General features: G+C 37.0%; 1 protein-coding gene across 1 annotated transcript; it reads left to right on the forward strand.

The window, feature by feature from the left end:
* Positions 1–213: 213 nt before the first annotated feature.
* On the forward strand, positions 214–18,809 carry SLC6A17 (solute carrier family 6 member 17). The gene is made up of 11 exons (XM_026707273.2): positions 214–597; positions 5,481–5,638; positions 7,852–7,978; positions 8,658–8,839; positions 9,632–9,742; positions 11,931–12,172; positions 12,494–12,686; positions 14,387–14,579; positions 16,403–16,562; positions 16,808–16,970; positions 18,205–18,809. The coding sequence occupies exons 1-11, from the start codon at positions 318–320 to the stop codon at positions 18,571–18,573; spliced, it is 2,178 nt and encodes a 725-aa protein (XP_026563058.1). The 5' UTR covers positions 214–317; the 3' UTR covers positions 18,574–18,809.
* Positions 18,810–27,050: the final 8,241 nt, after the last annotated feature.

Raw genomic sequence — 27,050 nt, forward strand, 5'->3', positions numbered from 1 at the left:
TTATTACGCTAGGAAATTGTTCTTTAAGAATGAACACTAAGACTTATGGACAATTGACTCTTGTAGCCAATGCCCACATCTGCACTGTGTGATTGAAGAATGATGAAGCACACATGGATGGGTCAGCAGTGGGGAAAGTGGTAATGCCCCCTACCATATTTTAATTTGCTTTCCTTTTTGTGCTATTTTGCAGGTCTCACACAAATGACTCAGATCTGACGTGTTATCCCAACACTTGCCCTTTAAAAAGTTTTATTCCACCTGGCCTTGGAATAAATCTGTACTTAACCTATAAGTGGCTACACCAAACCATCTCAATGCCTAAGAGCAGCAACGTAACTCAACGAGAACAGAGCAATGAGCCTGTCACAGAATCAGTGGCTGATCTACTGGCTCTGGAGGAACCTGTGGACTATAGACACAGTGTCTTAAATGTGGCTTCAGAAAACTGGAACAAACAGCAAGTTGGGGAAGAAGCAGACGATGACAGGCCAGCATGGAACAACAAGCTACAATACATTTTGGCTCAAATAGGCTACTCTGTGGGCCTGGGGAATGTGTGGCGGTTTCCATATTTGTGCCAAAAGAATGGTGGAGGTAAGTGATCAAGGAAGAAGAAACAGTTCTCAACAGAGAAAGCACCTGCTCTAGTGTAGAGAAAGGAGGCTATTTTGTCTTGAAAGCCATGATTTGCATGTTATATGTGTACACCCTTCATCCTCCATTATTAGCTGGGTTGACCAGATTTTCTGGTTTGAAAGCCAGAAGTTCTCCATCCTTAGCTAACCCAGAGGGACTCTTCCGTTTCAGAGGAGAATCTTTTCCAACTTTCTCTGTAAAGGCAGGTAAAATTTATAATCTACTACTAAGCAATAACTGTTCCCATGACTGTATGGTAAAGCACGTTACTTTAAGTAATTTTTTTGTTGTATTTAGCTTGTATTTAGACTGTTTATTGCCTCCCATCATAAACATCCAGAATCACTTTGTAGGGGAGATGAACAGCATAGAAATTGAAAAGCAAACAAACAAACAAACTAACCCACAACTCTGGATTGACTCACAATAATAAAACCAATATCTATAAAATTGTAAACGAAAAATAAAAATAAAAAACAAAAAACCTGGCATCTCAGTGATCCCCTTGGGATGCCTCACAACCAGTTTCAGGTACCCTCATATCTTATACCTTTGTATAATCAAGAGGACAAATAGAAGCTGTTACCCTAAATCAAACTTTTCATACATTAACACAGATTATTTTCCTAGATTATTTCATAATTCCATCATGAACAAGTCAAGTCCCTTACTTATTTACTTGTTTTGGTAAAAAAACAGCATCTGAATCAACAAAGGACATTTTGCTTGATTTATTGGTGATTCCTTGATTGTGCTAGCAAATCCATGGTGAAAAAATCAATCCATGATTGTCTCAGAAGTATTAAATAAACCCTCTTTACTAAAAACCTCTAAACTAGTAATAATTTTAGATACGTTAACCCGGTTCAGCTTTCTGTGATTTAAATTTGTCAAGTTAGTTGTGATACACAATATTCATTTACCTGTTTAATTTATATTTCACATATAGAATAATATATTATTTGTCATTTTTAAATTAATGATAGTATTTTCTATTATGTAATTCTTTTTTATCCTCTCCAACCCACTGGATAGCTGGAAATAAATTATGTCTCCGGAATCTGTCAGGAGGATAAATCTCTGAAATTCCTTTCCTTTTTAAAAACCTGCACCCAAATCATCTGCACTTCTGATGCTCATTTTATTCTTTTGAATTGCAGTCCAGCAGACTATGCTCCACTAATAGTAGAATAGTGTTAAATAGAAATAGTGTTAATTTGCCATAAATTATTTGTTTCTGGTTCTATTTCCAATCATTTTGATTTTAAACCATATTTATTATTAGCCACCCTAAGATTTTCTTTAATACTTAAAGGCTGAGAGTCCAGTCTCTACATAAATATTGGTAATACAAAGTGCAAACACATCTGCACTTATCTGAGAGCACTTTTAGTGACTATACCTCAATAGAATTGCACTGCCACTGTCCTGAACGTTGAACTTCAGCCTTTTGTGCTGGACCTCAGGCCATCCCAAAGCTTCATCTGTAAAATCATTTTTAAAATATGTTATGCAGGTGTTTTCAGCCTATGGGGTCTCTGGTTATGTGCAATCCTAAGCAACCACTTGTGAAGCTCACCTTGGCTACACAGCCCTTCCTCACTGTTGTCTATATTTCTAGCTGTCTGCACATTGGTGGGCCACCAGAGAGTGCTGTTGTATTAAGAAGGAACCTTGCCATATATCTTGTTTTCCAAGCACAGTTTTGGGAATGAGGATTTATATAGTATGTATACAGTGCACACCTGCATAGAAATTTGACTGACCCTTTCATTCACTATTGATCAAAATATGAAGCAGCTTAGCAATGAATGGTGGTTCTATTGCTATAGGGAATGTTATGGAGATTCATTTAAGATACGCAGCAATGTAAAGGTTTATGCTTTAAAGGTATTTCAGTGTTATATTGTTTTCCTGTGACCATGTTATTTGTTTGTTCAGGTTTTTTTTAATCAGATGCAACCTGTTTAGAGGTTTCACGGGGGTGAGAAAGATTTGGGATGGGGGAGCTAGCTTCCTCAGAGCTGTGGCAAGCATTACACCAATAGTATTGTGTGAATGCCTTTTTTTTTTCTCAAACTGCTTAACTGGCTATTCTGAATGCGAGGGAGGTTTTTAAATCCTGCTGATGCTGAATGAGCTTGGAATGTTAATAGGAAGAGGGAGGGATCACTTTATGTTAGTGGGTAGCTTCCAAGCGTTCATATTTTTAGATTTTCTGATCAGCTATTTATATTTCTCAATCTACCCAGTTAATTCTTTTCTGTCCATTTAACCTAAGAATTATAGTGCTGCTATTTTAAGAATCTTTTATGAAGAAGTTTTCATCTAGCTGCATTTCCAGGAATTGGGTTTTTTTTTTCAGCACAGAGCTGCTGTGGGGATAATAAATGCAAAAGGCAGCATATGATTATGGTAGATGTGAGGTTGATGAGGACATTGATTGGCTTGGATAGCTTGCTGAGCAATATTTTGCTTAACCATTATTTATTAAATAAATCACATCTGGCTGGGCTCACACCAGAGGCCGTTCTACAAAATATGTATAAAATGTACATTGCACTGAATCAGAACCAGACAAGGCTTATGATGGCTTAGCATAATCACTGAATGTCTATCTGAAAATGAAACGGATGATAACCCTACAAATATGCATGTACATTTATTGTAAAAAGCTTAGTCGTCCATCCACTCATCAAATTTATATGCTGCTGAAATCACTGCAGACCTTGAGTGGTTTATGTACCCAATATCCATTTCTAACATTAAAAACTCATCTGATAAAAATAAAACTAATTAAATATAAAAAATGTACAGTAATTAATTAAAAAGGAAACAAAAAACAAACTCAAAGGGCAGATTCGATAGACCACTAGGTCTTTTTCTGCCATCAGTTGTCTAAGCTTGCAAAACTTCCTGCTAATATACAAAGGTTATTAACATTTCCATGTTTCTACTCTCTCTAGTGCAATTTCTAAAACTAATACCAAATGATCTGCAAATACCCTTAACTATTAACTTAGACAATAATATTAACCCCCATAAGTCTCTGATCTTATGTCTTTGTTCAGTACCTCAAAAACCAAAGTGAACAAAAGTGGAGTCAGTGGACATCTTTCCCTTTTCTTTTTTTAATTTTCCGAAGTTTTGTTTGTTCTCAATTAACAATTATTTGTGCTTTCTGAAAAGTGCAACTAGATTTCACCCATTTAATAAAATTATCTCTAAGGTTCATATGTCCCAGAATTCTAAACAAAATAACCCAATTCAAATTGTTAAAGGCCTTCTTGCATCTATGAATATCAATGCAGCTTGTTTTTCATTATGTTGCTCCAAGTATTCCAGAATATTTAAAATTTTTCTAATATTATCTCGTAGTTGTCTTTTAGATAAAACCCATATTGGTCTTCATTAACCTTCTTTAATAAATACAGTATATTAGTTGATCGTTTCTTGTTCAAAGCAAATCTTGTCCCTCTTAAGGCATTAACGTTATATTTTCTGCAATCAATCTGGTTAAATGCCTTTATCTGCAAGTTGTTCTAGTGAGCACCCACATCGTTCTCCCAGTTTGACAGCTTTCTTTGTAGTGTCAATTTACTGTGGTAAAAGTAAAAGGCAGGCTTCTCCTTTTCTTCTGTTTTGCTTCTATCCTTAACACTTTAGTCCCAATTATCTCTCTATAGTTACAGTCCCACAACATAGTTCATATTATTCTTTTCTTTTTATTTTGTAAAATCTTCTAACTACTACTGTCCTTAAAAGTAAACAGTCAACATTCCCAGGAAGGTGTGTTCTAATTAATTTTATTATTTTCAAAGGCACCTTTGTCAGAAAAAAAAGATCTTCTATTTTTGAAATCTCTGTCCCCTTTGTCTGGTTGAAACTTTTCTTAGGTCACAATCTTCTTAAATTTTTGACTTTTAAATTGAAATGCCTTAAAATAGAATCCCCTGCCTTAATTTGAAAAGTAAGCCATTCACCAAAATCTTCACTGCCATTTGGATATCTCTCTCAGGTTATCTCTGTTAACTTGGGTTATCTCTGTAAGGCTGAATAGCAGTTAAGGGCACATTATAAATTCCCTTGGGTCCCAAGTCACTCAACTTGCAACTGGTCACAAGTAACTCAGTTCCTGTGCTCCTCTCATGGGGAACAATTCTTCCAGAGCACAAGTGGGCAATCACCTGATTTCTCCTTCCTCCAGAGAAATTTATCTCTGGAAAAAAAAACTTTCTCCTGGTGTACTGTGCTGTTTCTGCTTGTGGAGCCCCTGGTGGAGAAAACTAAACAACCATATCAACTCACCCAGAAGCCCCTTTTACTTTTTCTTTCAGCCTTGATGCACATTTCTTTCTCTTTGCAGAAAATCTATATCCTACTTCCTGTATTTATCAGAAATGTGGCAGATGTCATTCCCTCAGAGAGACTTTAATGATCCAACTCTGCAATTCTAAAACAGAAGCAATTCTAAAACAGAAGCAATTCTAAAACAGAAGCAATTCTAAAACAGAAGCAATTCTAAAACAGAAGCAATTCTAAAATAGAAGATGTTGTGGCCAGTTGTTTATTTCTCCAATTCCCTTTGGGGAAACATAAAAAGCCATGAAGCAATGTGATAAAGCAAGGTTTTTGCTTCAGAGCTGAATAAAAATGTGACCTTATTCTGAAGAGCTAACAGAAGCCACATGCTGTCTGAAACCCCAAAGGGTTTTTTTTAAAACCTTTGCCTCATGCATGCTGTTCGATCTGCCTACAAGTGTCCAAGGTCTGATGATGTTTTCTTGTGATCTGTAGCAGAAAAAGAAATGTCTCTAATTAAACGTTCTTTTCCCTTTCAGGTGCTTATCTAGTCCCCTATTTCATCCTGCTCATCCTTATTGGACTCCCTCTCTTTTTCCTGGAACTGGCCGTAGGGCAGAGAATCCGCCGGGGCAGCATAGGAGTGTGGAATTATGTTTGCCCTCGATTAGGTGGCATTGGATTTGCCAGCCTCTTAGTGAGTGATTGGATGAGTTTACATGTCTCATACAGGCTATAAATGGGTGGATAATATTATGTAGGTGGTTTTGAGAAAAAATCCGGATCTAGTAGTAAATTTGTGCACGATTTATAGTAGGTAGACCAAAATTCGTAACTCCTGGTTATCAAACAGAAACAGCTAAAAAGGAAAGGGAAAAAAACCAGGTTGATTAGCTCAATAAATTCTTCTAAAATTTAAGATGTTTGGGGTTTACTGAATAGGGTTTATTTGTTTTTTTTGCAATTCCATTCTATAGTGGTTCATAAAATAAAGCTTTTGTGTACAGTATATACATCTGCCTGTTGACGCATGTCAAAGTTCTAACAGGAAAAAAAGAAGATAATGCCTAGCCATCAAAAATCTAGCAGATATGTTAATTTTCCAGCACCTCTAGCTAAAGGTGATTAATTATGAAATAATAGAATAAAAATATGTTGATATGTGGAATCAATTAGGGATCTGAAATTCATGCTTAGGACAGCTTTTTTTTAAAAAAAAAAGAAAGCAAAAAACTGCACAATAAAGGGAATGTCACCAAAATTAAATGTGTTATATGTTCTACTTGCATGTATCAACATTCATAGCCTTCTCCTCAAACTCCATTTTTCTCTGATTAGGAATTTAGGAAATGATCAGGCTTTTAGCATAAGAAAAAAAAAATAAGCCATTTAGATTGGGGACATTATATAAAATGTGCTAACTTCTAACTTTTAAACAATTGCATAACAGTACATTACAACTGCAAAAGATTTAATTCAGTATTGGAGAAATATTACAAGTCATCCTGAAAAGAATTTATTTCTAAGTGAAATGCCTAAAATGTCTAGCCGTCTAATGGATGCAAAAGAAATGTGGTCTTGCTGGAAGATCTAAAAAGGAATAAATATTGCTGAGAACTAGGGAAATTATGATGAAGTAAAGCATAATGTTTGAGATCATTTTGCATGTTCTTCTACTGGATTTTACAATATTATATAAATTGTAGTTAATGTGGGAACTTAGCTCATTAGGAGAATCGTGCTGGTGGAGAACAACCATTTTTCAGTGGAAAAGATGGCAGCTTATGAAGCTGCGCTTGGGTTCCTTAATTTAACACCATCAATTTCCAGCAAAAATCTCTTTCCTAAAAGTTCCACTGACCAGTTATTTGAGGATTATTAGAATAATGTAACCATTTTATCAGCATTTTATCTCCATACTATACTTTCTTGCTATTATTATTAAATTCAACTTAATTGAAAAAACATGAAGTCAAAATTCAGTACAAAACAGAATGCTTCATCTTCTCAAATTATTTGTTTCTGCTTTATTCAACATTTATCAGATTTCTCTTTTGATTTAATGGCAATAGGTCAAGCTCATCAAATTTTAGTTAAGATAAATTTCTGTTTCAACTTATGTTTTTTTTTTTAAATTTCACCTGAAAAACATTTTATATTTGGCTCAGGAGCTCTTATATAGTTTGACAGTTGCCATCTTTTCAATCAATGTTCCATAGGAGGATCATAAGGCAGAACATCCCATGCTGGATTACTCCTTTCTGAAAATCACTGAGCAGCTGGCAAATGGGAAAATAATAAAGTCTTTCAAGCAGATCATTCTATGACCATGTTAAACCCAACAAATGCTGGTTAAGGATCCATACACTACAGAGGGTTAAACTTTTATACACAAAGGGATTCTATGAAATGTATATTATTGTAGTACTCATATAATTTACCTGCACTGAACGTATTCCATATTTGCTTTCTTGGAAAATTCTGATTCAAAATTATCCACACATTCAAAGGAGAAATACATAAACATCCAGATGGGCTTCTGCGATAGGCTTCTGCATCACATTTAATGTACGTTCACATTTCTTGCTCATGCACACTCTATTCATTTCAATGGGTGAAATAAATCTATGCCATCAACTGAGTGAAAACATGATCTACAGTCCTTGAATTAGATTGGCTCTTCGGGAGCATTCTGTTGGCATATAAATCCTCCCAGATCTATGGCAACTTGGAGGTTAAATATGTTCACAAAACTATTCATAATGAAAGTCCAGATATTTGCTAAATAAATTAGCAAATAAATGGCAATGGGCCATTTTTCTGGGGTTCACTTTAGAAGGTCCTCTTCCTTTGTTTGAATGAAATATTATTATGTAAGAGCTAGACATAATTTCAATTTCCTTTTGCCAGGTCTGTTTGTTTGTTGGACTCTATTACAATGTGATCATTGGATGGAGCATCTTCTACTTTTTCAAATCCTTCCAGTATCCTTTACCTTGGAGTGAATGTCCTATTTTAAAAAATGGCTCAGTGGCAAGTGAGTAGCCAGTTTTTGCAACTCTCTCTATAGGGAAAAGAAGATGAGGCAAATTTCCATTCTAATTGTTTACTTTTTATTAGAATAATAAAAGCCATAAAGTTAATTGTTGAAATAGTACTTAATGCTGCTTCTTGTTAATCCCACTTGAAAAAGGGTAGGATGTGATGTGCTCACCGTTTTTCTTCCTTCTGTGAAAAGCACGAAGTATTCATTTGCCTATATCTGAAAGTAATAATGTTGCTCTCTTTTTCTGTGATGTTAAGAGTGTAGCACAGTAGATAGGCTTCCATTCCAAGAAAAAGACAATAGCTCAGGTCTGTTTCATCCTGTTAGAATAAAAGATTGCATTAGCTGGTAAGAAATAGTTTCCAAAGGATGCAACCGAAACACTTTGGAAGTTAATGGAGCATTTAATAGACCTTGAGCCCAGCACATAGATGAGTCTTTTATAGTGAGTATAAATCACCCCATTTATTTAATCTTTAATTCTGGATAGCAATATTCTCCCCACGTCCATTTCTGAAAAAGACCTCTAGGCATATTTCCTGATGTGTCCTATGGATTGGTTCTAAATAAATTCTACCTCACTTAAGCTACACCCGAGGCATCCTACTGTCAAATGCCAACTCAAAGATTTGTAGGAAATTTATTCAACCCAAGTTCTTATCTTCTGCAGTCATAGAACCGGAATGTGACAAAAGCTCTGCAACTACTTTCTTCTGGTATCGTGATGCCCTGGACATTTCCAACTCCATTTCAGAGAGTGGTGGACTTAACTGGAGAATGACTTTATGCCTGCTGATAGCTTGGAGCATTGTATGCTTAGCGATGATCAAAGGAATCCAATCCTCAGGAAAGGTAAGCATCATGAGTGATGGGTTGAAACAGAGAATAACTTTTAGAATTGATTGATAACCCTTCTTTTAAGTCTATAGATCAGTAGTCATCCAGAGTGTTTAAGTGAATACTGCAGATTTTGTCTAAACATTTGCCAAATATAATAGTTATGCCTATTCTGTGTTCCATGATCTGATGCTTTGGGGTAGTTATTTAAAAGACAAGCATGTGAACCGGCCCATGGCAACTATGGGGGTTATATTTACCATTATCCAGCTGTTTCAGGGATCATTAGGTCTCTCTCTGTCTCTCTCTCTCTCCCTCCCTCCCTCCCTCCCTCTCTCTCTCCCTACCGATCATATATATATTACAAGATGAATGAACAAATTTATTGTAACAGTTTTGATGGGCTATGTTTACTTCACCAATGTAGGGATCTGATACATTTATTCATATTTAAAATCCTGCAAGACCCCATAACTCTTATTTCAACAGAGACTCACAAACTTGTTTATTGGTAAATGTACAGTCATGCCCATGTTGATTTTCTGGCAATGTGTGGAAGTGATTCCCATTATCTTTTTCCAAGATGTTTTTCAGTTTCTCTGTCTAGTGGACTGCCCTTCTGAAAATCATAGTTCTGTTTACAAGGAAGGCTAGGAATGTCCAGAAGATAATTTTTCTCATCTCATCAAATTGAAAATCTGAACATTTTTTATAGAGAACTATGACACATGAAAAAAAAAACGTATTAGGGTTAGTGCCTGTCAGTGCTATTGCTGATTTATGTCGCATCCTCTCCTCCCCACTTAGGTGATGTATTTCAGCTCTCTCTTTCCATATGTGGTGTTGATCTGCTTCCTGATCCGGGGTTTGCTTTTGAGAGGGGCAGTAGATGGGATTCTACATATGTTCACTCCTAAGGTAAAGACTTTTTAAAAATACCTTTACATTATTGTTAGTCCCTTGAAACTGTTCAACTGTGGTTTGCTTTCACCTCCTTCTTAGAGCTTCTTCCAGTTGGCTTTGTGTCCAACTATTAAGGCGAGTCTCCAGAGTTCTCCACTCCACATTCACACTGAGAGGTAGATTAGGCTGAGGGAGAAGAACCTTCACAGGGTCACTATGGGTACAGGTAGTCCTCGACTTACAACAGTTTGTTTAGCGACCATTAAAAGTCACTGGAAAAAGTGACGTGACCATTTTCCACATTTATAACCACTGCAGCATGTCCATAGTCATGTGATCAAAATTTGGATGCTGGGCAATTCATTCATATTTAGGGTGGTTGCAGTTTCCCAGGGTCATGTGATCACCTTTTTTGACCCTCTGACAAAGTCAACGGGGAAACCAGATTCAGTAAACAACCCTGTTACTAACTTAATGACTGCGGTGATTCAACTGCAGTCATTAACAACTGTGGCAGGAAAGGTTATAAAATAGGGCAAAATGCACTTAACTGTCTCATTTAGCAATACCAATTTTGGGCTCAATTGTGGTCATAAGTCAAGGACTTTCAGAGAGATTTTAAATTTCAGAGAGATTTTATTTCTCTACTCTTAGATGTGCTTTAAGTTGTGCCTCCCCCCCACCTCCCAATTTGGTACATGTCAGATATGTAGGAATAATAATTCAGTTGTTGGATATTATCCCAGAATGTTTGCATATTATGGAAATTTCTGCATCACTGGGTGAGTTTTTTTTATATCACTTGGGCTTTTTTTCAAAAATGCTTTGGGATGCCTGGATTGTCAGGCAGATGCCACCTGCAACTCCCAAAGCAGATATTATCCTTATCTAGAACTATGTGCCAGCTGTGGAGGGCAGCTGTATGATCTTGGCAAAGATGCAGTTTTGAGAAAGGACGAACTAGGTGCTAAGTTTGCATTCCTGAGTGGAATTTTGAAATTGAGCACCTTTGGTGAATTGAAGTCAGTCTTCCTACATTACCTTTAACTTACTTACTACAGCACTCTTTGTGTAACGCTTATTTTTAGTTTAGTTGTGATGCTGGTCCCCTGACAAATTTATTTTATGGTTTGTAATTTGATGGCTACTTATAGTTGTGTTCCAATGAGTAACAGCAGAATACAGATCAAAATTGTAACTCATCATCAAGTAAAAATCATATAAAATGATGTATGTTTTATGACTGTAACCTGCCCAGAGAATATTATTTATTTATTTTATTTTGTCAAGCAATTATAAGATAACAGGTATAAGTATAAACATAGTTATGAATACATGAAATGGATACGTATAAGAAAAATAAAAAGAAACAATAGGACAGGGACAGTAGGCACATTGGTGCACTTATGCATGCCCCCTACCGACCTCTTAGGAAAGGGGTAAGGTCAATAGTAGACAGTCTAAGGTTAAAGTTTTGGGGGTTTGGGGAAGAAACAGAGTCAGGTAAAGTATTCCAGACATTGACCACTCTGTTGCTGAAGTCGTACTTCCTGCAATCAAGTTTGGTGCGGCTTACCTTGAGTTTGTATCTATTGTATGCTGTTGTATTGTGATGGTTGAAGCTGAAGGAGATTGCAATATATAATTTTATATGCTATACTTAGATCAGACCTAAGGCAGCGTAGTTCTAAGTTTTCTAGGTCTAGAATTTCAAGTCTGGTGGCATAAGGTATTCTGCAATGAGTAGAGGAGTAGAGAACACTTGTGAAATATTTCTGGATTTTTTCAACTGTGTAAATGTCAAATACATAATGTGGGTTCCTGACTGATGAGCTGTATTCAAGTATTGGTCTAGCAAATGTTTTGTATGCTCAATTTATTGGGAAACATTAATATATATCTAATAATATATATCTAATTTAATCTAGTTTATTGGGAAACATTAATATATAAAGACTCCAAACAAATAATTTCAGGATTTAAATAGATCTTTAAAATGCCCCACTTTCTTTGGACTTGCCCATTATCATCCATAATTCCATTGGCAGAAGAGAAAGTTATTATTGGACCCTTGCCAGAATATACAAAGTATACCTACAACTTTTCTCTTTGTTTACAAGTTGTGATACTGTAGGTGTTTCCCTGCTCACCAACGAACATACAGGGGTAACTTGACCTTTCTGTCTGTGTCTCTTTTTTGCAGCTTGATAAAATGTTGGATCTCCAAGTATGGCGAGAAGCTGCCACTCAGGTCTTCTTTGCCCTTGGACTGGGTTTTGGTGGAGTTATTGCCTTTTCCAGTTACAACAAGCAGGATAATAACTGCCACTTTGATGCAGCCCTTGTCTCCTTTATCAATTTCTTCACTTCCATCTTGGCCACATTGGTTGTTTTTGCTGTGCTAGGCTTCAAAGCCAATGTCATGAATGAAAAGTGTGTGGTTGAGTAAGTACCTCCTTCCTTGTCTGTCCAGGTGATTTAGGCAGGGGACTCTAGGACATACCATTATCATTTCTGAAGTGCAGTTTTATTCCGATTTGCAATTTCAGTAATCTCTCATTCTCCTCCAAGTGGATTGCTATCTCGAGTTCACAGCAAATAGAGATCTTTTCATTATTTAGTTTCTGAAGAAGTTGCTAGGAGTAATAAAACTAATTCTTCTACATCAGCCTAAAAATGATGACTTATTTTGCTAAGAGTAGGTGAATTCATTGTATGTTGAAATCCGGAGAATGTCTCTGTAAGTACTTTTTTTTTCTATTGTAGGAATGCTGAGAAGGTCCTGGATTATCTGAACACAAATGTCCTCAGCCATGCCCTGATACCACCCCAAGTGAACTTCTCCCATCTCACAGCCAAGGATTACACTGAAATATATGCTGTGATAAAGACAGTGAAGAAGGATCAATTTGAGAAGCTGGGATTGGATCCCTGCCTGCTGGAAGACGAGCTTAACAAGGTATGTTTAAAGACTGGCATTTTGGGTCATCTTAATTCCTTTGAAAAGAAAGAGATAAACTATAGGAAAAAAAAGACACATCACAGTATAGTTCTTCCGAAGCAATATCTCTTCCAGAATGAAGACATGGTCAAATATTGCCCAAATGTCAAATCCCTTATATAAATTGACTGTAGATATTGGTCTGGTTTGTAAATAAAGATAAGTTCTTAATGTGGTTTATTTTTTACATGGTCATCACTTTGTTCTACTATAGACTGAGGGCTAGGTTAGACGCAGCTCCACACAGTCCCTCCACAGGTAATCAACCAAATGCTGTCTCAGTACTGTATCCAGATTTGACCCTAACTGAAAGAGTTCTTAATTAATCTGCTTCCTCCGGGGCTCTCTGAAGCTGTAGTCATATCACCAGTCTATTTCATTGGGGTCAACTGGCACAAACTCATTCCAAATAACTGGGCAGTCCATGCATTGATCAACTCAATTGGACTTACGAAGCCAGAGGCCAACTTAGACCTGATCTGAAGAACTTTATCTGGAAGATGTATAGAACATTCCTCATAGTGGCCTTTGATTCCAAACAGTGACTAAAGTTTCAGATGTATAAGATCCAGAGGCATCTTTGTAAAAAAAAAAGGTGTTTCAAAATAAGTGGGCTTTCTACATAATTATTTTAATCGAAAGATTTTAAAAAAAGCCAGGTGGGGCAAGGAATCTTGGAGATGCCAAAGAAAATCAGCCCACATGTGCTCTTGAAAATTATTGCTTGGATATAGGGCACGGGTATCAAATTTATGACATCATGTCATCATGTGATGTATCTCGACTTTTTTTCCCCTCGCTAAACTGGGGGTTGGCATGGCCAGTGCGTGATGCATCCAGCCCACGGGCTGTGAGTTTGACACCTGATATAGGGTATAGCAGAGCAGGGATCAGTTCTGTTCCTGGTTTATCATAGAGACATGATACATAGATCCAGAAGAATGGCTCAGACATCTTTTGTTTTTCTTGTTAATGTAATTTATTGGAGCAGAATTACCACAGCAAATGCCTCGGCCCACAATTATGTCACTGGATTTTAATGTTCTGAGGTTTCTGAAATCTATTGCCACTTAGCACTCATTTCAAGGGTACTGAGTGAAAATATCTATGATAAGAAAATGCCATTGGATGTCAAACCTGATGTGAAAGAAAGTTCCTGAATTTTCTCACTGTGCAGTAGTTTTTCCCAATTAATCCTAATTTATTGAACTGGTGGGTTTCCTTTCTCCACAGCTATTGAAAGAAAGAGGTTCAGGACTTATGGTCCATGAGTGAATCAATGTACCTGGGTCATTTGAAGTTAGTGATGTTGGGAAAACTTGAGGAACAAATACTCATCCCATCATATCTATGATATACATGCAATATAAAGCCAGAGTTTATTTTCTCTCTTGCAGAGCATGTATATATAGAAAGCAGCAGGTGCTTATGCAATCCTCAGTACATGCATGCTTTTTTTGCCTCTACTTATCCACATAGGAAATTCCCTTCATTGGACCAGAGGGTAATATGTGGTTGGCTGTTTGGCTCTGAAAGCTTGTAGTTTTACAGACAGAAATCTATTGACAAGAATACACATCCAGACACACATCTGCTTTTATAACACTCTTTCTGTTGTCAAGAATAACATAAGCATCTTCTTTTGTGGCTGTGTACAGTCAGTGCAGGGAACTGGCCTCGCATTCATAGCTTTCACTGAAGCAATGACCCACTTCCCAGCTTCTCCTTTCTGGTCAGTGATGTTCTTCCTGATGCTGATAAACCTGGGTTTGGGGAGCATGATTGGGACCATGGCTGGCATCACCACACCTATCATTGACATGTTCAAAGTGCGCAAAGAAGCATTAACAGGTAAGGCCCTTCTCAGGGAAATGCAGAGTCTAGAGAAAACTGCAGTGTGAGTAATAGGGGCAGTTTAGAGCTGATCACTCTGGACCAGGGGTTCCCAACCACTGGGCCCCAGACCGGTACCGGTCCGTGGATCATTTTCTACCGGGCCACCAGTTTGCTGGGCGCCGCCATCTTGTTTCAATGAGAAAGTGCTTCCGGGTGAGCTTTTCCGGTTGGAAAGCGGTGTTTGGGTCCTAAAGGAATCCTCGTGCTGTAGTTTCATCGAAGTGGGGGCGGCTTCAAATGAAGAGCCGTCCCAATGGCGGAGGAGATTAAGAAAGCACAAAAAAAGGTACAAAGGAGGAGTTGAAGGTGGCAGGGAGAAATGGGGGACGGCTGGCTGGCCGGTCGCTCGGCTCACCTTGCCTTGTCATGCGTGCTGATGCCAGTACCGGGCCGCAGATCATTTTGTGATGCCGGTACTGGGCCGTGGCACAAAAAAGATTGGGGGCCACTGCTCTGGACCCATTAAGCTGCAGATATCCTTTCTCTTCCTCCAACATCCTAATCAATGTTGCCACCAACACCGTTACTTTAAAAAGAAGGCATAGCCTTTTCCTTTCAACATCTGGGAAGTTAATCTTATTATCATGAAGTGATAGCTAATGTTATTAAGAAACAAACGGACTAAGTATTGGTTTATAGAACAGTTTGTGGTGAGTAGGTCTGTTTTGTGACTCTATATCATATTTTATGTATTGTTACTTGTAAATAAATCTTCCTGGTTCCAGTGAAATGTACTGTGATAAAATAATATATGTAAATGCAGCCCAAATGTAGCATATAGAAGGAGACTTGGTGGCACAGTGGTTAGAGTGCAATACTGCAAACTACTTCTGCTGACAGCCAGCTGCCTGCACTTTGGCAGTTTGATTCACACAGGCTGAAGGTTGACTCAGCCTTCCAACCTTCTGAGGTGGGTAAAATGAGCACCCAGATTGTTGGGGCCAATATGCTGACTCTGTAAACTGCTTAGAGAGAGCTGTAAAGCACTATAAAGCGGTATATAAGTCTAAGTCCTATTGCTATATAAATGGGAGGCTTCTCTGTGGGCTAAACTTGACCTTGAGTTCACCCAACTTGCACATTCTTAACTGGAGGCATCTCTAATCTGTAAGTGTTATTATATGTGCCCTCTGCTGATTTGTCAAGTAAAATTAAAGAGCTTTCTCTGCAATACATCATACCAATAAGTCAAGTTTCTCCCAGACTTATTTATAGCAAAATTTGTTTTACCTTTCTCTAAAGATAAGTTATACTGTTTGTCCCATGATATTTTGCAAGCTTTTGCATGTTTACTTGGAAGCAATTCCTATGGGAATAACCCCCATTTTCTGCTTACTGTCAGTGTAGCATGCACACTGAAATCATGTTTTTAAACATAGGAAGACTAAGTACCATGCTTTGTTCTGTCTTTAGTTAGCTTCCTTATAGAAATGAAGAGGAATTGCTTAGCATAAGAGGATAGTTCTTACTATACATGTAAGAAGTTCAGCTGGATCCTGCATTTGGTCTGTTACACTCATTTGCCTGTTTTGCCACTGAATGCACATGCCAATTATGTCATGCCTAAACATACAATAGAAGTGCATTCATTTATTCCACAGTATGGATTATATTCATGATTTGTGAACTTCTATTTAGGACTTTTTATTTTGTGCATTATTTTTTAGGCAGTATAATTGTATCCATAGGACAAACATAACAAAATATGTTAACCAGACAAACATAACATCCCTTCCAGAAAGTTATGTGTATTAACAATTGTCATCTGCTCCTTACAGTTGGCTGTTGCATTTTTGCTTTCTTCGTGGGTCTGATCTTTGTGCAACGCTCAGGCAACTATTTCGTCACCATGTTTGATGATTATTCTGCAACGCTGCCACTCACTCTTGTGGTAATTCTGGAGAACATTACGGTGGCTTGGATTTATGGCACCAAGAAGTAAGAGTTCTTTCAAAAGAAATCAGCGGAACTGGTGTTCTTATATTTTTTCCTTCTTTTACTTCTAAAACCATTTTATATAATGAGCTTACTTGATTGCAAAATCCTCAGATTTCTTGATTCTTCTTTAGATTTCTAGTGCAGCAAAGTTTCTTGATTGAATTTCTCTATCCAGTATGAAATAAAAAGGCAGAAATCTGGCATATGTGCTTCACTTGTTCACTTTCTTCCTTCTTTATTTTTAGATTCATGCAGGAATTAACAGATATGCTGGGTTTCCGGCCTTCCTGCTATTATTTTTATACATGGAAGTACATTTCACCCATCTGTATGGCTGGCCTGATGACAGCCAGTATAATTCAGCTAGCAGTCAATCCACCAGGTTATAGTGCCTGGATAAGAGAAGAGGTGAGTCTGCATAAATTATACCTCAACATTTTCAAATCCATAAACTGTGCATCAGCATGAAACTGATCCATTTTATTTGCATAGGCTGCTACATATCAATTGAGCATAAACTGCATGACAACATGTAATAAAGTCACTGAATCCTCAGTGCAGATGAAATTATTTAAATACTAGATCAGGGCCCATATACATTAAGGCAAAGGAACTCTTTGTCAGCTTTGAAATTCAGCTGCCACATAATGGAAGGGCGGGTGGAAGAGTTGAAAAGTTCAAGGTTATTCTGTATGTCGTACTAAGAAATTCCAGTTGCAGTTAATTGATTCTCATGATTTATGAAGTGTAGAAGTGGGAGGAGAGAAGGTGGATTCTGTGTAACTTGCCGAAAATACTTTCACTTTGGGAAATTGTCTTAGAGGTACCAGATCTGTTCCTAAATAAATCAATTGGAGAGAATATGTCTTGGAGTGATTGATATCATGGATACTTTCTGGATGCCTTACACTCTTGTTCTGACAACAATATGCTGATTGTACATTACAGGTCCAAAGAACTGATATATTTTCTTCCTGTTTCAATTAATCCTTTTAAGATGGCACCATTTTTATATATCACAGTTTCATAGGTTTTAAAATAAATTATATTTTGGCAGGGCACTACAAAGACTGACTGAAAAATGGTTTAAGCATTTGTTCCTTTTGCAGTGAATTCCTCAATTATGAAAGTGGTGAAAACAGCCATTTTTTCCCACTTTTCAAACAAAAGTGACTTGGTTGAGTTGGGTGGCTATAGTAATAAAATAAATAAATAAATCCTCACTAGTCAACAATAGGGAAGGATTGTACATATATCAGTGAGAGAATAAATGTAAAGTAAAGGAATCCCTGCGGCTTTTACTCTGCCAATCATAGCCAATTCTAGACTACTAGAATTGTATTTTTATATTCTTGGAGGTGTAAGCTACCTAAAGTGAATAGTGGCTAGGAAGCAGACAAATTGTTGACACAGAAAAGAAAGAACTTACCTATATGAAATTAAGAGAAAGGAAAATTGTTTACTGCTAGCAGTTTAATTCCTGTAAACATCTCCTTTCAAAGTGTATTCCTTCTCTAAAAGGTGATGGATAAGGAATTGTTTTATGCTTGAGTTCTAAAGAATTGCTAAGCTAATTCACTTAAATTAATGTATGCATAATACCAATAATGTATGCCAAATTACTTTTCCCTTTTCCTTCCAGGCGGCGGAGAAATTTCTCTACTACCCCAAATGGGCAATGGGCATACTTGTGTCTCTGATCATCTTGGCCACCCTTCCTCTGCCTGTGATCTTTGTCCTCCGCCAATTCCATTTGCTGTCAGATGGTTCTAATGCTCTGTCGGTCACATACAAAAAGGGGCGTATGATGAAGGACATATCCAACTTAGAAGACAATGATGAGACCCGTTTCATCTTGAGCAAAGTTCCTAGTGAAACCCCTTCTCCAATGCCTGCACATCGCTCTTACCTGGGCCCTGGGAGCACGTCCCCAATGGAAATGAGCAATGTTGCCAATGGACGCTACAGCAGTGGGTACCTCATGGATACCACTCCTGAATCTGAACTGTGACCATCATCCAGTACCCTTCCCCTACTTCCTGGGTGAAAGAGAAGATAGTCCTAAAGGAGGACATCTGTTCTTTTAAAAAAACCTTCCCATCCTGCATAGCAACCAGAGGTAGATGATATCAAGGGTAAAAGGTTGAGAAGGAAAGTTGCTTTCCTTCTGGTGCTCTCCAAATGAAATACCAGAATTTTCCTCAGTGAATAATAGTAGTCGTAGGACATTGCAATAAATCTTATGGGAAAAGAGAAATTTTAGCTAATTGGTATTGAAAAACACAGATAACCTGTTTCAAGAAATCTAAGATTGGGGGAGAGAGACGGAATAAGGAAACAGCCGAAACAAAAACAAGGAGCAGCTGGTTCCCTAACTCTCTCCATCTTTTTCTCCATCTCTTACTTTTAGTTAGGATAAGAGGCCTTTTCCCATTTGCTGAATAACTACCATGATTCATAGCACAAGATTTAAAAAGCCCAACATGTATTCTACCAGGACCATATCCAAGTTGCACAGTCTTGGTGAAGAATTCTTACAACTCTTCATTAAGATACATTTTATGAAGACAGCACATTAGAATGCTTGCTGTTGCATTAGGTGAGATTGGTGATGTTATTGCTGAAGATGGATCAAAAATTGAAGGGTATTTTGTTCCAGTGAAGCTGGCCGTGGTATGCATGCTGCTGAGACTCACAGTGTTCCTCTATCATCAATTCAGGTTTGTGCCATGCGTGTCAGTCAGAACCAAAACTTAGCTCTATCAGTGTAGTTTTCTTGGATTCATGATGTCATTCGTGACATTATTTATAGACCTCTGATTAAATGCTGACATTAAATGTTTTATGAAATATAGAACATAGCAAGAACTACTCCAGTAGCAGTTCTTTTTTACAATAGAGATAGAGAGAATCAGTAGCTCTCCAGGCTGTTGTTAGATTTCATTGGCATCAGCAAGGAAGGCTAATGATAAGGAATGCAGGGAACTGCAGTGCAACAACAACAGAAGGGCTTTAGGTTCTCTTCTCCTGTTATGTGGGCACACACTAAATACATGGAATGATCTTCCTATATTATAATTTGGGAAGGAATGACAAGCACATTAAAAAACATTGACAGCACATTTCCTTCAACATAGCACATGTGAATTATGTCCCCCAGCCAGGATTAGTGTGGTGGGATTATCAAACTTTCTTAACCATGTTTTATATTTTATACCTAAGATAATTTAAACGTTTTCTTCAGACTGTTACCTCTGTTTTCTTTTAACTGCAGTGAGGAAGATAATTGCATATATATCAATCACAGTATCAGATATTGATAGAATCGATAAGCTTACTAAAGTCTAGTGGCAGAATTCTTGCCTTCCACTTAGTCACATTCAATTAGTGATTCAAACAAGCAGTTCCAATTTTTAAAATCATTTAAAAAACATTCTTCTCCTCCTCCTCCAAAACTGTACAATTTATATGCGGGAGTTCAACCGTTATAAGTCTGTACAAAGTTGTTCAGGTAAACCATATAATTAATGAACATTTTAAACAACTTTTCCCCTCCATTTTCATTTCGTCCTTCTCTAGTTTTGATATTTAAAAATTCCCACTTGAAACTTGTGGACTGAAATATCACCGTCTGATTTTTTTTAACTAGAAAATAACACATATTGGGAGGAATATATTACAGCATAAATCATTTGCAGAAGATGCTTTAAGAGTTTATGTGCAGAGAGTTGGATGGATAGATTTGGACTAGATGCCTGCAATGGTACAAAAGATTTATAGAGGCCACTTTAAATGTGATTACTGGGATTGCCTCTCTATGGCCAGATGGTCGTTAGTTTCTGAGACTAATGTTATGCACAATTCTCTAGGAGTAAACAAAAACAACAAAAAGAAAAATCTCATGCTTAGAACATTATTGAGAACCTGAATCTGCTGGAATATTAATCACCAATAATACCTTTAAAGTTGTGTCTGGAGCATTGTGAGAAATTAAAAAGGTGATTAGTCAGTGGATGGTACTTATGATATTTTCAGAGTATTGCTGTCTGCCACCATCAGTTAAGGCTGATTTTTATCCTGCTTTGAATATACAACATATCTTAACTTTACAAAGTCTCTTCTAAGTGGTGGAATAGAGAAAGGTTTGAATTTGTGTTCGGCATAAATCAGCAATTAAACAGAAGCCAAGTTCTGCTGTCCTAACTCTACCTTGTTCTATTCATTGGGCTTCCGGAGCACAATGTGGCCCAACACTGAACAGTATATCACAATGCTTTAAATTAATGTCAGGAACCCCAATTATCCAGGATGTATTCATTATGCAATAGTGAAAAACAAGTAGTTTATTCCCATGGAGGCAATGAAGTGTCAGTGGGGAAATGTCAAGATGTCAAGAAAATGATAAAGAATGCCCTACTTTCCAGAGGCTTAGCGTTTTTACAGTAAGAGCCTTTCTAGAATGTTTCATGATGTTTGCCTGTACCGTTGCATTTAAGGTCACAATGTTTTTATTCATTTCAGCAGACAATGGATTCTTTTTTTGTTCTTGGGGTTCAGATTTGACTTCAGAGTACTCAGGTAACCTGGAGGATTATGCATAATTATACTTCAATTTCTCCTTTTCCACATGCTACTTTAAGTAAGCCTGTGATATATTACAACCTGAATAGACAATGGGGTAGCTAAGTTTATATTTCAGTCCATTTCTGGCCTTTTTTAGTCCACTCATAAAGTATCACATTACTAGTTATTTTATCTAAGTCCTGTAAAAGCAGCAATTTTGCAAAAAAAAAAAAGAAAAAAAGAAGAAGAAGCCATTTTCTGTGATTGTTCTACATGTTTCCTAGTCAGGAATAAATCTTTTGGATATAAGTCAATATAATTCCACTAGAATCAAACTAAATGACTGCTATTGGAAATCTGGTCCAGCTGCTACAGATAACAGGATTATAGAATTAGAATAGAATTCATAAATAAGAGCATGCCTTTGAGATAATGTGAGCATCAAGTATGATCAATACTCAGTATCAGTCATTCTGGCTAGGGCTGATGGGAACTGGAGTTCACAAATATCTGAAGATCCATTTTTTTTAAATATAGGAAACCTAGTACCTCAGCACTAGCAGTAATCTGCTGTGAAGTCTCTCTTGGAGGTCATCCATTGGTCCCAAGCAAACAACTTACTCTGTCAATGGGCCTTTTCTAATTGTTAATCTTCCTTTTCCTTTTTTAAAATCAACTTGTTCATTTAGATCCTATATATAGAAGAGAAAAAACACATTAGTGCATCATCTATATGACAACCCTTCAAACATCTGAAGTTGCTGTAATCTCTTGATCATTTCTTTAGGTAAGCCACTTGCTCAAAGAAGCAAATGGGTACCAGTGTATGGCACTGTTTTTCCATTTCCACTACAAGGTTGGCCGATGTACTCCAACTTCCCTTCACTCTTTTCTCCAGTCATTTATGCAGATATATTACAACAGGCTAAGAATATGAATCAAATAGTATGCAGAAACACTTGCAATCATTTTAAGACTATAGGAACACTTTTCACTGCACCCACTGGAGTTAAATACTCATCCAGATATTATCATGTTAAAATTTCCCTGTATAGTTCTGTATTCAAAAACATGAAAATTTGAAAGAAGACAAGTTGATTCAAAGCAGTTACTGATCAGGAGGATAAGAATTATGGCAGATTGCTTTTGACTATCATATACCCTGAACAGGTGATTATGGCAATTGTACAATGAATGTTAAAAAGGCAGAGTCTTTTTTGTTACTTCAGCCCTAACTATTTTTTACACATGACTATGTAATATAAAGTTGTGTATGTTTTGAAAAAGATTTGAAAAAAGTGCCCAGAAAGTAGAAAAGGCTTCTATGCTATTTCTTAAAACAGCTCTAACTTTTTAAGGCTCCTATATAAAGTTTAAAGAACTTCATCTTTTTCCAGGTTTGTACAGAGAGCTGAAAAAGCTGGACTGCTGTAAGAAATAATAGTACTATTCTTGTCTGATTTAGAGCACTTGCATCCAATCTTTTTCAAAGCACGCACAGTTCTATAGACAGTAGAAATAAGTCTTGTGCAGTTTATTTTCAGGCTACAAAAAAAATCACAGCTGACTTCAGGGTGATTAAAATAGAGTAATTGTTAATGCTGGAATCAATTAATTGGAAGCAATGCTGCAGTTAAAGAGGGTTCAGAAGGGACTTTCTCCTAGAAACATATTTTGTGATGACTGCTGTTTTAGAAATTAAGAATATTAGTTGGTTAAGATGTGAAAGACAATCAAGGGTGGGTTTCATTAAACCTTCTTACTTTTTCCTCATTACACGACAGACACTGACAGTTCTAGGACAAAGGTTCTTTTCAGAATAGTGTTTCAATTATTGATTTTAGCAGATTTTTGTTTCCTGTTCTTTGATTCTTCTTCTGACTTCTCTGTATATCCTTGACAAGCAGAAATCATGTGAGCTTGTGATATGAGCAATTAAATGGCTGTTTTCTTTTTTATAGAGAGATTGTAAACATGTTTTAAGGTGAAGAAGATACCACTTGTTGTTTTTTTTTATGAGTCATGAAAATAAAGAATGAATCAAGTAGGGATAAAAAAAATATCTGCTAGAAGGTTCCATTTCTTTTTTTATTTATCTTTTGATTGTTTTTTTTCCCCCTGTGGACTCCAAGAGGAAAAAAAAATATTGCCCAGTCCCTGTTGCCTAGAGATCATGCAAAATGTGAAGGCAATAATTGAAGAAACTAATTGCTGAATACAGTGTTTTTCCCTTCCTGTCCATATTGCTCTCTCCCGAAGACTTTTTTTTTGCATGGAGGCAACTTTTCAGATATTTCCAGATTTCTTGATTTGCTTTGTGCACCTTGGGACATGTTTGAAGTGCCATTGGGCTGACCAGAGCTAATTTCATGTAATACCCCTTTATTGGCTTCTCAAGGAGAAGCTAGCCTAGGGAAAGTGTTTCCACAATGGATCCATAGCATTTCCTTCCTTCTTTTGGGTGGTGTATGATCAGTGGCAGTGGGAAGATGAAGAAACGTATATTGGTTGTTTGTACATAAAATATATATATAAAGAGAGAAGACAATAATCTATAGATTCTATTTCTATTGTATATTTATTCTGTAAATGTTGGTGTAAATTCTGTTAAATGAGAAACATATTCCAAAGTGATCAGTGAACTATTTTCATTCTCAGTGCTGTACAGATATATTTTATTGTACATTTGATATATTTATAATTTTTTTAGTGTCTGATTAGTGACCACATCCTGCTGAGCTGCCCATTGGGTGGGAGGGAGGGGGTGGAGCACAAAAGGGCACTCCTGTCATTATTTCTGTGAAAATATGTATCAGTATTTCATTGTGGCATTTTGCTAAGCGGCAACTGGGGTGTGATGGGATTAAGTGTTAGATGCCTTAAGCAATTGATCCACCGAGTCTCTCTGTGTTAAGACTCATATCTGCTGTTGTGCTTATCTTTGTTCTATTAGAGTTAGTTTTCTTCCTATAATACAATCTGTTTCAAGGCCATTCTGTTGCTTTTGTATGGATATTCTATGTCTGTGGACTTGGACCAAGGTAAATGTCTGGCTTATTCTGACAGGAATATTACTGAAGCACTGCAATAATTTGTGGCCTATGTTCAGCTATATTGCCAATAGAATGAGGCCAAAATATGGTCATGTGCTGTATGCTGCTAAACTAAAACATAGAAAAGGATAATGTCGGGAGGGGACATGATCTTCTGTCAATGTAGAATAATGGAGGGCCTGTTGCTTAACAGCTGTAGAATCATATAAGCCCAATATGTGTAAAACAAATAGACAATAGAAGTTAATGAATATGTTATATTTCTGCTCACTTGATCGACTGAGCCTTTCCAGCGTGGTGCCTTCTGGATTTATCAGAGTTAAATTGATGTAATCTCAATCAACATTAAACCAACCAACCTCAGAGCTGGAAATTATGAAGATTTAACCCAAATAGAGGGCTCCAGGTAGGAAAGGCAGACTATTTTCTTCCATTTATCACTCACTTGAGATAGGCAAAAAAAAAAATTATAGCACAAACTACAGCTTTTGTAAATACAAGCACCTAGAAGAGAAATACAACATGTAACCTATCCGGAACATGTCTGATAAAAGTTTCTTTCTAAAGAATGAGCCCAGCAATCTAAAAAAATGTTTTTAATGCCCATGCTCCTACTGATTTGATGTGCTTCCAGAAGAAGTAGGAGGACTATGAGAAGATTGAAATGGCAGGCAACTTCATATAGGTTCTCCATAAGATTCCAGGAATGAAGCAAGGTCTTTACAATTTAAAAGTCTTGTCTGAAACAATATGTTATACAGTACATTGCCTATATTTTGGTCCAAAAAAAAAATCTTATTCAATTTCTTGGAGCAGCCATGTAACTATTGTCTTGGAAACAAATCGTGGCCTCTAAATTTGGGAGGGTTCCACTTTGATCAGCCTTTCCAGCATTGGAATGATGTAGTTCTCTTATCAAAAATACCTGATGGGCAACATATGGATATTGTAAACCACTGAGAAAGTGCTGCAAAACACATATAAGTCTAAGTGCTATTGCTATCTGGAAACATGAGTTGCCTGAACCATACTCATGCTTAAAATGGACCCTATGGCTCACCTGGCTCACCTATGACATCATAAACTGAGCCCAACTTCCTGCCATCATGAGTTGAACCTTTGAGTCAATGAGTCAATGCTCCCAAGATGTACCTCACTCTAAGTTCTAAAAAAGACTTACAAAGCAAACAATGAATGAAGATAAGATGAATCCCAGAGTGATGATATGTGGTTAGGTTATTATGAGGTGAAATGGAATGATGATAGAAATACAGTAAGGAGAGGGGTGGCAATATTATGTCTGATTCTATAGAAAGATAGGCAAGCTTAGTTACCATATTTGGCCATGGGGTGGCAGCATAGAAACGTTTTCTTGCCATCTATAAACTGTCTAAATTTTGTTGCTCCCATATGGTAATCCTAAATGTGCATCAGATTATTCTATAAAACAAAAACATAGTGGGATTATTTTATAGTACAGTCAGCAACATTGAAGTTAGCTCAGCCTTCCTTCTGATAGCATCATTTAGATGAGATGTGACTGTAGCTACTAGAATTTGTAAGCCATCACACTAAAAGCTGCGTTAGTTTAACATGGTTAGTATTTTCAGACACAAATGTTATCGGTCTGAAATTTCAACATCAGTACTGAGGCTGGTGCTAATCAGTTCTGCAGTAATTCTATTATGGGTGGGTTTTTTTTTTTTAACCAGCTGATCATTTGTGCTTTGCCAGCCGGCCTCATTGACTGTAATCTTGAAATTAAGCACTGCTTTCAGATTACTGAAACGTTCTGCAGTTTTTACAAAACATCTAGCAAGAAAAAATACTCAATAATGCAGCAGGGAGTCAAATAGTGAACCTACATGCTTAATGCATAATCTTCCCATACACCTCAGGTGGCTTTAGGAAGAATATTTTTAACCTGTTCAATTTTACTAGGTATTCTTTTTATAGTATTGAATGTTAGGCTTTTAAAAGTCCTATGGGCCCTATAGGCAGCTACAAATGTAATACTTAATTAACTTTCTACGGTATGATTTCTTGGCTCCCATCAAGGAACTTCCATCAGCTTACTATAGTCCATAGCCTTGTGTCATAAGAGTATATCGACTACGTCATAGAAAACATTAGTAATAGAGAATTAAGGAGGGGGGATCTTTTTTTAAAAAAGGAATTCTCACATATGTCATCTTCATTACTGCAATACTGTTGAAATTGCTGTCAGAAGAAATCTTGTCTAAATCGACAGATGTCATTCAGAGCATCTTTGGGACAGAACAAATATATATTGATTTTACACTAATCCAGAAAGATGAAAACAATTAAATGCTACATTAGTCAATCTCATGGAAAAAAAAGAGTCAGGATGAAGATAGTGTATATTTATCCTTATCTTGCAGCACTGGGTCAGGTGGCTGCCAAACTTGTATCTTTAATCCATGCTGAGAAGGCTGTATATGAAATGAGGAGGCTGAACTTGAGGAAGGAGGCTGCTGGATTTTCAGAATTGCCTGCATAGAAAAAAACTAGAAAATATATGGCTGATGAAACTAGATGCGGGTGAGTGAGAAGCACAATTTATAGTGACTTATGCACCATAGCCAGTGTAACTACTATCCCAAGCACCCTATGTCAGCAGGAGAATTCTGTTGTATGGGAGAAATACTGTAACAACCCATAGCAGCCTGCAATTAAAAGAATTTCTTCTTTACCTTGCATTGTCTTCTGGGCTCTTTTTTTTTTTTGGTCCCTTGTTTCTGAAGGCTTAGAGACAATATTCACAGGTTCTTGATAAAGATCCCATTTTGGATGCAGGTAAGTGCAGGGCGTAAGTGGAGGCTTGGGGAGGGTGAAAAACGGGCCTCCCAGA

This window comes from Pseudonaja textilis, chromosome 3 (assembly GCF_049901715.1).
Source record: "Pseudonaja textilis isolate UNSWEBS1 chromosome 3, rPseTex1.2, whole genome shotgun sequence".
NCBI classification, from domain to species: domain Eukaryota; kingdom Metazoa; phylum Chordata; class Lepidosauria; order Squamata; family Elapidae; genus Pseudonaja; species Pseudonaja textilis.